The 15677-nt window shown below is 40.1% G+C and overlaps 1 protein-coding gene across 2 annotated transcripts in view; it reads right to left on the bottom strand.

The window, feature by feature from the left end:
- The window catches only part of SORT1 (sortilin 1), a 76512-nt gene that overhangs the window by 14527 nt on the left and 46308 nt on the right, over window positions 1-15677 (bottom strand). The window contains exons 7-14 of one of the 2 annotated variants that reach the window (XM_007529326.2): window positions 13595-13644; window positions 12645-12775; window positions 8780-8924; window positions 7618-7773; window positions 6388-6494; window positions 2877-2979; window positions 1834-2002; window positions 1063-1253 (exon numbers count right to left, since the gene is read on the bottom strand). In XM_007529326.2, coding sequence (XP_007529388.2) covers window positions 1063-1253; window positions 1834-2002; window positions 2877-2979; window positions 6388-6494; window positions 7618-7773; window positions 8780-8924; window positions 12645-12775; window positions 13595-13644 — 1052 coding nt within the window. The remainder of the gene's footprint in view (window positions 1-1062; window positions 1254-1833; window positions 2003-2876; window positions 2980-6387; window positions 6495-7617; window positions 7774-8779; window positions 8925-12644; window positions 12776-13594; window positions 13645-15677) is intronic. The other variant, XM_007529327.3, reaches the window with a different exon arrangement.

Below are 15677 nucleotides of genomic sequence, written 5' to 3'. Positions count from 1 at the left end.
GCTTACAGTTGAAATGAGAATATTTTGGATAAGGGGCCAGATGGTAGTACACCTTGTTGAGTGCACATGTTACAATGTGCAAGGACCCAGGTTTGAGCCCCCAGCCCACACCTGCAGGGGGAAAGATTCACGAGTGGTGAAGAATATTGTAGGTGTCTCTCTGTCTCTCTCCCTCTATCTCCCTCTTCCTTCTTGATTTCTAGCTGTCTCTATCTAGTAAATAAATATAGTAAAAAAAAAAAAGACTTAGAAAAGAGAATATTTTGGATATACTAACTATATGATTAAAATTAATCTTACCTATCTTACTTTTATGTGTCACTAACAAAATCATCAACATATGCAATCCTCATTTCATTTCTCTTGGACAGAGTTACTCCAGAGAAGGAAGCAGCTTTTCTGGCACTATTCTACAACCTAACTGAGTACATGGAGAATCTTTCAATCCACTTCCACAGGATTTTCTTTTTCTAGCTTAAAGAAATTTACTATTATTATTATCTATTTATTTATTGGACAGAGATAGCCATAAATCGAGAGGGAAAGGGGAGATAGAGCGGGGGAGAGACAGACAGACACCTGCAGCACTGCTTCACCACTCGTCAGTCTTTCCCCCTGCAGGTGAGGACTGGGGACTCGAACCTGGGTCCTAGCACATTGTAACATGAGCGCTCAACCAGGTGCGCCACCACCCGACCCTTTAGCCAAAAGAAATTAAACTCAACTGGTTACACAGAAAAAAGGGCTTAAAAGTCTCTGGTCAAGGGAGTTGGGCGGTAATACAGTGGGTTAAGTGCATGTAAGGATCCTGGTTCAAGCTCCCGGCTCCCCACCTGTAGGAGAGTCGCTTCACAGGTGGTGAAGCAGGTCTGCAGGTGTCTATCTTTCTCTCTCCCTTTCTGTCTTCCCCTCCTCTCTACATTTCTTTCTGTCCTATACAACAACAATGACATCAATAACAACAACAACAATTACAACAACAATGAAAAACAACAAGGGCAACAAAAGGGAAAATAAATGAAAAAAAAGTTTCTGGTCAAAAAGGTCAGGAGAGACACTCACAGTTCCTGTTAAGAATATCTTTAAAGTCGATGGTGTAGGAGACCCACTGGCGAGTCAGGAAAGAATCTGTGAAACCCCAAATGCTGATGTTCATGGACCTCGCCCCTGGTTCTGATGCTAAGCCAGTAAAGTAGATGGGTTCCTTGGTGAACGTGTAAGTTTTCCAACACTGACCTTCATCTGTGGAAAACCTGAAATCACAATTAGAGAACAGTTCCTGACAGAGGCTCAACACTTATGGGTATATTAGGAAAGCTACTCTGGCAGTCTGATCCAAACATATCTCATACTTAGGTGACAGCTTAATTAAAAACATTAATTTTTAGTGCCCATATTTAACAGGGCAAGGAAAAGGAATTCATTCAGTGGACAGAAGAAAAGAGCTTTAGAAAAATGATTTCAGAGAAAAGGAGGTGGTCATGCAGGAAGAATAGGGTACTATTAAATCAACAAAAATGATTTCATAAGGACTTGCACTTACAGAGTTATTTTCCACCCAGAGTCCTTAAGTATGTGTATTACATTCTTATGAAGAGAACAACATATTTAAAGGCTGAGAAAAATACGCTAGCCAAAGGGAATCAGAGGAAGAAACAAAGCCATTTCATCTGAACAGCTCTAAATGCTCTATCAAGAGCCTTCCCCTATAGTTCTGTAGAATGCAGCCTGAATCAGTGTCCCTGCTCCACCCTCACTTCCACCCAGGGAACTGAAGAACATCCCCTTTGCCCTCTCTGTAGAAAGTGTGGGTGGAGCTGAGCTCATGCATACTTAATCACATTGATAGGACGGCCGCTGTGCTCAATGGCCACGATGATGCCTCCAGAATCCAGGATGGTGTAATGGTGGGGTCCTTCCAGCATCTTCAACCAGGAGTAACCCCCATCATCTGAGAGGTACACATCTGGGACCATCACTGAGATGGCATCCCCCACACTACCTGCAACACATGCAGCAGCACAAACAGACAGTGAAACAGAGAGGAGTTACAGCCAGAAGAAAAACTGTGAGATTTTGGCTATTTCTCTTCATGACTTAAAAATATCCATTCATTTTTTAGATAGAGATGGAGAGAAACTGAGAGGGAAGGGGGAGAAAAAGAGGGAGAGAGACACCTGCAGCACTGCTTCACCACTTGGGAAGCTTTCCCTGTGCAGGTGGGGACTGAGGGCTTGAACCTGGTTTCTTGTGCATGGTAATGTCTGTGTTCAACCGGACAGGCTACCTCCAGGCCTCCTCTTCATGACTTTCTTTTTTGCCACCATGGTTATTGCTGGGGCTCAGTGCAAGTCCACTGCTGCTCCTGGAGGCTATTTTTTCCCTTTTTGTTGCCCCTGTTTACCATTGCTGTTATTATAATTGTTATTGTTACTGCTGTCATTGATGTTGGATAGGACAGAGAGAAATGGAGAGAGGAGGGGAAGATAGAGAGGGGGAGAGAAAGACAGACACCTGCAGATATGCTTCATCACTTGTGAAGCGACCCCCCTGCAGGTGGGGAGCTGGGGCTCGAACCGGGATCCTTACGCAGGTCCCTGTGCTTTGCGCCATATGTGCTTAACTCACTGTGCTACCTCTCGGCCCCCTCTTCATGACTTTTATAACAGGAAGGAAAAAAAGGGGCGGGGATTTGGGAGAAGGAGAAGTCTCATTTTTCTCTCTGATGGTAATCTATGAAGAACCCCAAGTATGGTCACGCAAGCAAGTTCACAAAGGACTCCAGAAACAACCTCTGGTGGTTTTCCACAGGGTTCAGGGTTGGGAATGAGGCTGTGTGCTTGGGACTACTGCCTGTGGAGGAGAGAGATGCATACCATGGGCGATGATTATGCCCACTGCATTAGGCTCTGATAGTGGGGCCACTGGAACATTTAGTTTCTGGGAGATGCTGTAGGAGGCGTGGATATGAAGGCTGCACTGTGAAGAGAAGTCAAAGTTTAGATTAAAACCAAAGGTGCAATTGTTCACTCATCTCACAAATCCTTCTTATTAGGCTCTGAGCTTCTGTCAGATATCATTGGGATACTGATTTTTTTTTTCCGATCACTTGCTTAAATGTGGTTAAAGTACAGAATCAAAGTGTACCATCTTGACTGGTTTTCAATGCAGCTCAGTAGTGCTAAGCATATTCACACTGTTGTACAACTATCAACACCATCCATTTCCAGAACTCTTTCACTCTGTAAAACTAAAACTGTGCCCATTAAACAACTCTCTATCACCCCTCCCCTTAGCTCTCATTCTATCGGGTTGTGACACATATTTGCATAGAAAAGCAGAAAAAAGTATGTCATATTTTTTTCTGACAATTCAATATTGTATCTACTCATAACTCATATAAGTGGGGCCATATAATATTTGTCTTCTTGTGACCAACTTATTTTACTTAGCAAAATATCCTTACGATTCATTCATGCTATAGCATGTGTCAGAATTTTCTTCCTTTTTAAGGTTGGATATTTTTTTCTTTTATGCATACACCACATTTGGTTTATCCATTTGTCAAAAATATTTGTGTTGCATCCACCTTTTGGCGGCTATTGTGAATAATGGTGCTGTAAACATGGCTGAGCAAATATCAGTTTGAGACAGACCCTGTTTTCTATTCTTCTGGATATATTCCCAGAAATGGAATTGATGGATCACCTGATACCTCTGCACTGCATTTAATTTTTGAGGAACTTCCATGCTGTTTTCTACAATGATTGTGCCATTTCTCATTCTTTTTTTTTTTTTTTTTTTGCCTCCAGGGTTACTGTTGGGGCTCGGTGCCTACACCACAAATCCACTGCTCCGGGAGGCCATTTTTTTCCTTTTTGTTACCCTTGTTTAACATTGTTGTGGTTATTGTTGTTGTTGCTGATGATGTCGTCATTGTTGGATAGGACAGAGAGAAATGGAGAGAGGAGAGGAAGACAGAGGGGGAGAGAAAGACACCTTCAGACCTGTTTCATCACTCGTGATGCGATCCTCCTGCAGGTGGGGAGCCAGGGGATCGAACTGCGATCCTTATCCTGGTCCTTGCACTCACGCCATGTACGCTTAACCCATTGCACTACCGCCCAAACTCCTACCATTTCTCATTCTTTTTTATTTTTTTTTTCCTCCTCCAGGGTTATTGCTGGGCTCGGTGCCTGCACCATGAATCCACCGCTCCTGGAGGCCATTTTCCCCCCCTTTTGTTGCCCTTGTTGTTGTAGCTTCGTTGTGGTTATTATTATTGCCCTTGTTGACACAATTCGTTGTTGGATAGGACAGAGAGAAATGGAGAGAGGAGGGGAAGACAAAGAAGGGGAGAGAAAGATAGCTTCACCGCCTGTGAAGCGACTCCCCTGCAGGTGGGGAGCCGGGGGCTCGAACCGGGATCCTTACGCCGGTCCCTGTGCTTTGTGCCACATGCGCTTAACCCACTGCGCCACCGCCCGACCCCCCCATTTCTCATTCTTATAAGCAGTGCAGAGGATTCCAATTTTTCCACATTCTTGCTGGCATCTGTACTTATTTATTATTATTATTCTTTAAATATTTATTTATTCCCTTTTGTTGCCATTGTTGTAGTTACTGATGTCGTTGTTGGATAGGAGAGAAATGGAGAAAGGAGGGGAAGACAGAGAGGAGGAGAGAAAGACAGACACCTGCAGACCTGCTTCACTGCCCGTGAAGTGACTCCCCTGCAGGTGGAGAGCCGGGGGCTCGAAATGGGATCCTTCTGCCAGTCTTCGTGCTTTGCGCCATGTGCGCTTAACCCACTGTACTACCGCCCAACTCCCAATCCTTTTTTTTTAAACTCACTAGCATTTTAACCTCTAGCTTTTCTTCTCTCTCTTTTTAAAAAGATTTTATTTATTTATTAATGAGAAAGATAGAAGGAGAGAGGGAAAGAACCAGACATCAGTCTGGTTCATGTGCTGCTGGGGACTGAACTCAGTACATCATGCTTGAGAGTCTAGTGCCTTAACCACTGTGCCATCTCCCAGACCACATGAACCCACAATCTTATGTGTGTGCAATACCACTGAGTGGCCTCCCAGAATCAAGCTTTCCATTATTTATTTCAAAGAGAGACAAGAGAGTGGGAAAGGTACCACAATATCACTCAATTATTCCCCTGGTGTTTTTTTTTTTTTTTTTTTTTTCTTAAACCAGACCACTGATCAGCTCTAGCTTATGGTGGTACTGGGCACTGAGCCTGGGACTTTGGAGCCTCATCCATGAAAATCTCTTTGCATAACCATTTTGCTATCTACCCCCATCCCATTCCTCGGTGTTATCCCTAGCCCCTAGCACACCCACATGGTAATGAGGATGGAACCCAGGGACTCATTACCCTGGGTGTGTGCTCTACCAGTTGACATATCTCCTAACCCTTTAGTGGAATAGACTTGATTCTGAACTATGTCAGATTATCTGGAAATAAAATAATGCAATTATTTTCCCATGTACAATCTGTTTAACCTTCTGAGAAACCAAAGTCTCTGATCAATAAAGTATGATTTTACATAAAGAAACCTGGAGAATGCTGACATACATTAGACCCTGTATAAGATGTGGTGATTCAAAATAAGACTCATTCCTGTCTTTAAGAAATATTTCTCAAGGTAGGTGGTGGTTCACCCAGTTGAACATCAACACTACAGTATGCAAGAACCCAGGTTCAACCCCCCAGTCCCTACCTGTAGGCAGAAAGCTTCATGACTGGTGAAGCAAGTACTGCATGTGTCTCTTCCCCTCTCTCTACTCTTTCCCTCTCAATTTCTCTGTCCTATCAAAGGAAGAAAGGAAAGAAAGAAAGAAAGAAAGAAAGGAAGAAAGAAAGAAAGAAAGAGCAAGAAAGAGCAAGAAAGGAAGGAAGGCAGGAAGGAGGGAAGGCAGGAAGAGGGGAAGGAAGGAAGGAAGGAAAGAAAGAAGTATGGAAGAAAGGTTGGCTTCTCAGAGGCCAGAAGATAATATAATAGGTAAAGAACATACCTTAATTGTGTGAGACCCTGATCCCCAGCACCATATGGAAGAACCATGGATGCTAGTGTTCATAACTGCTTTAGTGACTTCTAACTAATTGCTATGCCATACCTTTTTACCCCATCAATTTGGCAAAACACAAATTTAAAGTCTCATTTTCCCTTCAAAGATCCACAGTGTTTTAACTTTTCTTTTCTTTGAAGTTCCCATTTATGTCCTAAGTGAATTTTACTAGTCTCATTTCCAAACTTTTTGATTATATCTGTGGACCCCAGTGGAAGATGACACTTATTACTCAAAGAGTTGGCAGTGATGATGAGCAGATGGAAGAGCTGCTTCGCTCATGACAAGTAGAGTGAAACAAACCTCGTTTTTATTTTTTGCTGTAGCATCACATTCACTGTTTTCCGGTTTCCTTAGGCGCTTCCACCTTCCTCCCTGGTCAAAAGTGATCATAGTCTGGATAGAATTATCTGAACAGAAAAGAGTGATATTAAGTTTAACACACTGGAAGCATAAATTCAATTTATCATTTAACCTCTCTGATATATAATAAATCATAACTCCGGAGCCCCATAATCTTATAACACCCGGCACAATGGATTAGTAGACCGGGGTTTGAGTTTTTGGTCATTAAATGGGAGCACCATCCAAAAGGGGAATTTTCCAAAGTGCTGTGGTGTCTTTCTTTTCTCTCTACTCTGTCTATATTTGGGGGGGGGAGGTTCACTGGGAAAGGCAAATTGCATAGGCATGAAACCCCAGTGAAGTCCTGGTGGCAAATACATAAATCAGTAGGGAGCTGGAGTACAGTAAGTGAACAGTAGTGAAGAGGGAGTAAAGAGGGGGCCATTATAATGTATAACTTTGTATACCACAGTTTTAAGTTCTTTACAAAAACAAACAAACAAACAAAGAAAAAGCAGCTAGGGAAGTAGCTCAACTGGTGCAATATTACACTTTCATGCCTGAGGTTCCTGTTTTAACCTCAGCATTGCATGCACCAGAGTAGTGCTCTGGCTTTTCTCTCTCTGTCTCTCCTTCATATTAAACTCTCTGTGTATGTCCGGTATGTAATAAATAAAATAAATATTTAGAAAAAAACACAATTACCTACTATCTACCAAAAATTAGATGCATAAATAAAACCCAAGAGACTTTGTACTTTAAAGTAAAATGATTATTATGTCTATTTGCACAACAGAGCCTTAGGAAGTTTACACAAAGTGAGAAGAATCTTGGCTGACTGCTGATAAGCTCTCTACATGGTGAAAAGTTAGAAGAGGTTCAAAACTCATGCTCATTGCAGTAGGTCTGAATAGCCCAATTGAGAAGATTCATTTGAAACTCAAACAATATATAGCCCCTACCAAAAAGCTTTCTATGGGACTATTTCTACAAGAATAAATCTGTTTCTTTATGTTGCCGTGCTCTTTCTCAGTTCAATCTACTGTAGCTAGCTAAAGTAGAAAACCAGAGTTTATAAAGGTAGGCTGTTCAGCCAAGCAAGCATCATTACTCAAGGGACAAGACCACAAGTCTCCCCGCAAGCTTCCACTCCCAACACATCTGCAGGTCAGCTGTGCACAGATGTACCTTCTGAGAGAACACTTGTTATGTAAACTCCACGGAGGGAGGTCACATTGGTGAAGTCCGTCTCTCCACCTGTGGTAGTATAGAGATGCCGATCCAAGGACTTTGAATAGACAATTCCTCTATCATCCGAGGTAAAAATTGTGCCAAATCCAGTATCTGAAATAGGCAAACAAAACACTGAATCCTAGGCAGGAACAGACTGAAAAATATAGTCTAACTATTTATATGACTGTCTGCTTAAGTTAGCTAACCATCTCTCCTTGTAACGATAAGAAGACTTGAGATTTAATCAAAGTTTATTTATTTTACTAGAGCACTACTCATCTCTGGTTTACAGTGGTGCTAAGGATTGAACCTGGGACCTTTGGACACTTAGGCATGATCATCTTTTTGTATAACATTATGCTATCTCCTCATCCTTAAGTCATTCTAATGCTCAACATTCTCATATCATCTTTTAATTCCAGTACTCAGTTTTGTGCCCAGAATATGGCAGATACTGAGCTGTTAAATTAATAAGTCAGATACTACAGAAATATTTTTCCCAGATGTACTGATTTGTCAGAAAAGTCATGATGTATTTTTTCTATGTTTTTCTATGCATAATGATTTTTCTGACAATCCAATTTCTATTGGCAGAGAAACTGTTCATATCATACACATCTTTAAATCTTTGTGCTCTGGAACAATGTTGCTCAATCTATCTGTGTTGAAGGGTCCATTTCTAAATCCATATCACAAGCCAATAGTTCTGTATAATATGATAAAATCACTAGAAGGGGAAGATATAAAGTTCAGGAAAATGCAACTCCCAATGTTTTAGCATTAGATTCAATAGATATAACTTTGCCAAATGACTATAAAACTTTATAAATGCTTGCTCTGTTTCTGTACTTAATTTGATAACAAAGAATTTGACCATTCTTTAAAAAGCAGTGCTCTAGAACACTTAAGCATGCATACAAACTATATTAGAGTGCCAAAACAAGTGTCCTTTTTGATAGAAGTTACACATTATCTCTAAGGCAGAGTATTCACTAGGAGCTAATACATTTCTAGGGATAAGATGAAATATCAACATATGAGAGGGAAAGCTACTCAAAGTTGCATTCAAAGATTAAATCTCTATGCAGTCAAATGTTGGCCACTAAGAAGCTCTCACCTCCAGGTTCATCTACATGCATGAAGACCATGTCATCATTAGCTGCTAGGATAGAATAGAATTGTTCCTGGCCCACAGAGGGGAGCTGGGCCATGCTCCATGTGTCCCCATGATCTGTTGACACATGAATCCTTCTTGTTGTATCCTGGAACAAATGCCAATATTTATCCTTTTAATTTCCCCTAAGGAGACCACGGACATGAATAAGAACATTATTAAGCATTCTAAGTGTAGACTGAAGATGAAAAAGAGAAAAAAAAAAAGTAAGTATCAGTATCCATTTCCCTACTAGGAACAATTATTATAATGAAAAGTCCCAGTACCAAAGCAATTTCTAATCTCCAGCAAAGTTTCAGGCAATGAAGTAATTCATTTTATTTTAAGGCTAATTGGCTTCCTCTGCGGCTTCTTCATTCTGGTATCCCTTGTAAGATATTATCTTCCCGTGGGAGTCGGGCGGTAGCACAGCAGGTTAAGCGCACATGATACAAAGCGCAAGGACTGACGTAAGGATCCTGGTTCGAGCCCCAGGCTACCTTCCTGCAGGGGAGTCGCTTCACAGGTAGTGAAGCAGGTCTGCAGGTGTCTTTCTTTCTCTCCCCCTCTCTTTCTACCTCATCTCTCTCCATTTCTCTCTGTTCTATCCAACAGATGACATCAATAACAACAACAATAATGACTACAACAATAAAGGGCAACAGAAGGGAATTAATAAAAATTAAAAAAAAAGATATTATCTTCCCAACTTCTGAAACTCCAATTTCCTTCAATAGAGCTAAGGGTCAAATAGGACCATTAGTTTAGCTCCTCTCTCTCTCTGTCATTTATACTCAGATTATTCTTAAAATGATTGCTGCAGAAAATCCGGAGTCTTTGAAATAGCTATGACATTATTCAAATAATAAGATAATTAAGGGTATAGAAAATATAATTTGTGGTCTGGGAGGTGGCACAATGTATAAGGCTTTGGACTCTTAGGCATAAGGTCTCAAGTTTGGTTCCCGGCAGCACATGTACCAGAGTGATATCTGGTTCTTTCTGTCTCTCTCTCCTATCATTTCTCATGAATAAATAATTTTTAAAAAAAGAAAATAAAATACAATTTTAATCCACATTTGGAAGATCACAAAGGAAGTCAGTTTGTAGTATGTCTCCTCTTTAAGGAAGTCTCTGAGAACAATTATAATGATGGGAACACACAAGGCTGTGAAGAGGTCAATGGGAATCAGAAATTAATTTAAGAAAGGTGAGCAGGAAGTATTTAGTTAAGTCTGTTAAGGAGGCAATTAGCATCTACTCTCTGATAAGTGGTTCAAAATAGTTACTAGACAGAATTAGCCAGGGCATGAGAATTAGTCTCATAGCATCCTTATGTTAAATATTTTTTAAAGCTGAGTGGCATGACAGATGCATTTATTTTCTTTTTATAGTTTATATCTAGATGTTTATTTTTAATCTTAGTCTGGTTGTTACAGGTAGAAATTAGAGTCTGAAAGCATACAGTAGAATTTTCACTATGTAGATAGCAAAACAATACAGAAGATTATAAGGAGGCTGTTTCTAGAACCAGTCAGATTTCCACCAAGGTCCACTTGGGGTTACCCTAGGCAAGTTACTTAATTTCCTCAAATAAAAAATATTACAAAATTGCTGGAAGGATTTACCTGTACTTACTGAGTCTATTACCCCATATCTGATTCTGTCTTAATCTAGTCTTATCAATCTTTTAACCTAAGTAATCTAGCAAAACTGCTCAAGAGCTCCATTTTGCCAACTGCAGTGGTTAATTGTCAGAACCCATCAAACTCAACATCTCAGATGAGTTTAATACAGCTGATCACTCTTCCTTCTTGAAACATTTATTTTCCACTTGTCTTTGATGACATCACACTGTCCTTTTATTAGTCCCTCCCTCTCAGTCTCCTCTGCTGGACTCTCATCTCTATTCAACCTTTAAGTGCTGAGGTGCTTCAGGATGTGCTCAGTCTTCCCACTTCTTCTCTACCTACTCACTCCTTCAGAAGATATCATCCAGTTACAGGGCTTAATGCCATGCAATTTTGGGAGATTCACATACTTAAATGCTTACTTGACATTTCCACTTAGATGTCTAGTAGGTACCTTCTACCTGAGACAGGATTTTTTATTTTTCTTCCACAAACCCTACTTTTCCTGCAGTCTTTGCCATCTCAGTAAATGGCATCACATTTCAACCAGTCACTCAGGTCTTGAACTCTAAAATAATCCTGGGCTCCTTTCATTCTCTCACAATCCACATAAATTCCATCAGTACAGTTTGTTGTCTATATATTTATAAATATATCCACAATATAACTACTCTCATCCACCATTAAAAGCCTGGCCCAATCTATCATCCCTTTCATTACTGTAATAATCTCACAGCTGCTCTGGGCTGTTTCTATTCCAGGCCCATTAAGCTATTCTATCAAAAGAGAAGTCAAATTACATCATTCCCCTACTCACTACCCTTCACAGTTTGCCTATACATGAAGAATAAGACTGAAGTCCTTAATCATGACCTATAAAGATTCTATATGACCTGGTCTCTCTCTCTCTCTGTTTTTTTTTTTTTTTTGCCTCCAGAGTTATCGCTGGGGCCCAGTGCTTGCACTACAAATCCACTGCTCCTGTGACCACTTTTTTGATTTTTTGGATAGGACAGAGAAATTGGAGAGGCTTTGGGAAGATAAAGAGGGAAAGAGAAATATAGACACATGCAAACCTGCTTCACTGCTTGTGAACTGATACCCCCTCCCCCTCTGCCGCAGGTGGGGAGCCAGGAGCTCGGAGCTGGAATCCTTGCACTTCGTACTATGTGCACGTAACCCAGTGTGCCACTGCCTGGACCCCTTATGACCTGGTCTTTGCGCTCACTTCAGATCACCTTTTTCTATTACCTGCCACACTGCTGTTCACCTTTTTTCTTTAACATATCAAGTATGCACAGGCCCAATGCATATAACACTTACTATTTCCTCCTCCTGAATCTCCACAGAGAAAGATAGCTGCAGCACTGTTTCACCACTCACGAAGCTTGCCCCATGTAATAGGGATGAGGGGCTTGAACCTGGGTCTTTGTACATGTTCATGTGCATTTTGCAAGATGTTCTCACTTCTGGCAGAGCCCTTCCAAACTTCCAAACTACTCTATCTAAAATAGCACTTTTCCAATTCCTGCCACTTTCTATTTTTTGCTTTGGTTTTAGAACTTTTTGTAGCATGAGTCATTACTTGATATCATATTATATGATTTTAGAATTTTTCACCCTACTTGAATATAAGCTTTGTTTAATATTATACATATATATATATATATATATATAATATAGGAATAGGATAGTTTTCTCCACTGTTGCATTCACAGAACCCAGAATAGTACTGAGTTTATAGTTGGTACTCAATTTTATTATTTTTTTATTACTAATATAGGATAATGAGAAAACACACTGTTTTTTTCAGATACCCATGTCTGAGTAAAGCCCAAATAATGGGTTTGTGGGGGCCAGGTGGAGGCACACCTGGTTGTGTGCACATGTTACAATGTATAATAACCAGGGTTCGAGTCCCCGGTCCCCATCTGCAGGGGGAAAGTTTCACAAGTGGTGAAGCAGGGCTGCAGGTGTCTCTCTCTCTCTCTCTATCTCCGTCTCCCCCTTCCCTCTTGAATAATGGGTTTATGTATCTTGAAAAAGAAACCAGAATTCATGCTGTGATAAAAGGTCAAAGTGCAGAGTTAACTCAGAAGAGAGAAAAAAAAAAAACTAGCAGTACAACTAGTAAAATGTATCAGTATAAAGTCTAATCATTGAAATATCAAAGTGAAGTGTAAGAAGCAAATACCCACCTTATCAGCCATCACAGAAGCAAAAAGGAAACGTCCCCCAAGACCGAAAGAGTAGATTTTTACACCAATGGTTTTGAAGGTTTTCCCCAAGTCTGAAGTTCTCCATAATTCCAGTGTACCAAGGTCAGCTTCTTAAACAAGACAAAAAACTAATTAAAATTTCACTTACTCATGAGCCTCTATTCAAAACAACTATTTAGAGATGTCCTTAATTTTTAACCCTAAAGCCCTAGAGGGTTTTTAATCCTATGAATGTTAATAAAGTGACAATATAAGTATAGTATGATATTAGATAAGGGAAGTCAGCTTTGGGACTGATTCCCCCCCCCCCTTTCTCTTCCTTTGCCACAAGGGCTTCATTGGGGTCTTGGGCTATACAACTCCACCACTCCCAGCAGACATGCTCTTCTCTTTCTCTCTCTCTTTCTTCTTGTTCATCATTTAACATCCTTCCTTGAATTTAAGCTCCATGAGAATATGATTGGGTGTCTTGCTTAAAATAGTTTTTTCAGCATACTACTCAAATGAATCAGTGAATAAATGAAATTAACTTGTTGAATTAATAAATACATAATTTTATTTCTTCTTTCAAACTGTGCCATCGATTGGGAACTAATGATTTTACCCACATAAATACATTCTGTGCTCTTTTGCAGAATTAAGTATACGTTTCAATTTGTTGCTGTTTATAGCCTAATATTTGATTTATATGAATACACATTATTAAAATTAAGTATACTATCTCAATGTATAGCCTGATTTTTATTTGATCTAGGCACAGTATAGTAATTTGGTTCTAACTTTCAAGATTTTAAAGATTGTTAACAACTGTCTTTATTAAAATTACAGGAGAATGGAAGGATCTTTAATGCTTCTATCTCTTAGAACCCAGAATAATCTACCATGAACAGACAACAGGACATTCTTTTCAGGGATTAAGATATACTTACTACAAGAGCCATTTACATGGGTAGTAAAGAAGATGATACTTTTTGGTCCCCTGCAATAAGGCAAAAACAAGAAAAAGTTATGGTTCAATACTGGCTACAGATTGTCAACTTGCATCACAAAGTTATAAGAAAGTCTAATAAATGCTGTGGTACTAGCTGAAATATTTTTCTTAAATGTACACACCTGACTCTTGACACAGCTTCCCCAGTCAACTTCCCCACAGCCTCAGCCATTTTCCATAGTCCACAACTTGTTTAGATGAACTCTTTCAGCTGCTCAAACTCAACAGCTTAAATTCTTCAAATCTGCCTGAAAGTGTCTGCTCACACTTTCCCTTTTTAAAAAGCTTTCTTGTGTGCAACCATATCTTACTTCAGTTTTCAGGCTTGAGTTTAAAATCTAGCACTAGTTAGAGGTCCTAGTTTTATGCTTTGTGGTTTGCCCCTCAGAACCTAGCTCAATACTACCTTTGCAAGAGTTAAATAATTTAGTTCATTCATCTTACACGAGGTCATCTTAACTAGGTTAGAGACTGAATTATTTAAATTGTAACTTACAGAGTTTGCAGGGACCCAAGCTCAGACTCTGACAGTATTTAAGAAATTAGCACAGGGACTAGGTGGTGGCACATCTGGCTAAGTACACACATTACAGTGCACAAGGACCCAGGTTCAAGCCCTTGGTCCCCACTTGCAGGGAGGAAAGCTTCACCAGTGGTGAAGCAGGGCTACAGGTGTCTCTCTGTCTCTATCTCCCTCTCCCTTCTCAATTTCTCTCTGTTTCTATCCAATAACAAATTTAAAACAAGATTTAAAAAAATGCTTTTAAAAAAAGGAAAAAAAAAGAGAAAGAAATTAACACAAGGGGTCGGGTGGTAGCATACAAGTTAAGCACACATGGTACAAAGGACAAGGACCAGTGTTAAGGATTATAGTTTGAGCTCCCGGCAACCTACTTGCAGAGGGGTCCCTTCACAAGTGGTGAAGCAGGTATGCAGGTGTCTATACTTCTCTCCCCCTTTCTATCTTCCCCTCCTCTGTCAATTTCTCTCTATCCTATCCAACAACAGCAATAACAACAATTAACAATAACAACAAGGGCAACAAAAATGGGAAAAATGGCCTCCAGGAGCAGTGGATTCATATGCAGGCACTGAACCCAGTAATAACCCCCACCCCCACCCCCCAAAAAAAAGAGATTAGCACAAGAAAAATATGCTGGGCCTGAGCATAGACCCTTCAGAACTTTGGGCAACAAAGGTGAGCAAAAAGTCACCAGTTGCCCAATTATCTTATATTTAGGCACTACTAACCTAAGAGTGAAAAAAAAAAGCATTGTAAAGGATATAATTAAATATCATCTTAATGAGGGACTGGGCAGGGATGGACCTGATTGAGTGCACCCCTGCCTAGTCCCTGTGACAATGTTAAATACCCAGGTTCAAGTCCCCAGTCCCCACCTACAGGTTGAAAGCTTCCAAGCAGTTAAGTAGTGCTGCAGGCCAGTCTTTCTTTCTCTCTCTCTACCTGTCTCCCCCTTCTTTCTTGATTTCTCTTCATCTCTAGCGAATAAATAATACATTTTTAAAAATCTTAAAATAACTTTTGAGTTTTAAAGATGAGGGTTTTTTGTTTCATTTAGCCTTACTGAAGTATAAAACTGTAAGCATTTAAACTACACAGTAGTGATCTGATACATATATATAAAGATGCATTTTAATTATTGAAATTATTATAGTTTAGCTTATACACTTGTACACATTCTACTTATTCTTTTTTTTAATTTTTTTTATCTTTATTTGCTGGATAGAGAAAGTCAGAAATTGAGAGGGAAGGGGGTGACAGAGAAGGAGAGAGACAGAGAGACGCCTGCAGCACTGCTTTACCACTTGTAAAGCTTTCCCCCTGCAGGTGGGGGCCAGGGGCTCGAACCTGGGTCCTTGCGCACTGTAACATGTGTGCTCAACCAGGTGCCACCTGGCCCCTCTACTTATTTATTCTATTGGGAGAAAAATTTGCTAACTTAGTCACCTTAAAAGTTATTTCCTCACAGAAACTGGTGTATATCTAGGTTTTGGGTCTT

This window comes from Erinaceus europaeus, chromosome 11 (assembly GCF_950295315.1).
Source record: "Erinaceus europaeus chromosome 11, mEriEur2.1, whole genome shotgun sequence".
Taxonomy (NCBI): Eukaryota; Metazoa; Chordata; class Mammalia; order Eulipotyphla; family Erinaceidae; genus Erinaceus; species Erinaceus europaeus.
Note: the sequence above shows the minus strand (reverse complement) of the source record. Positions and strands in the feature narration are given on the sequence as shown.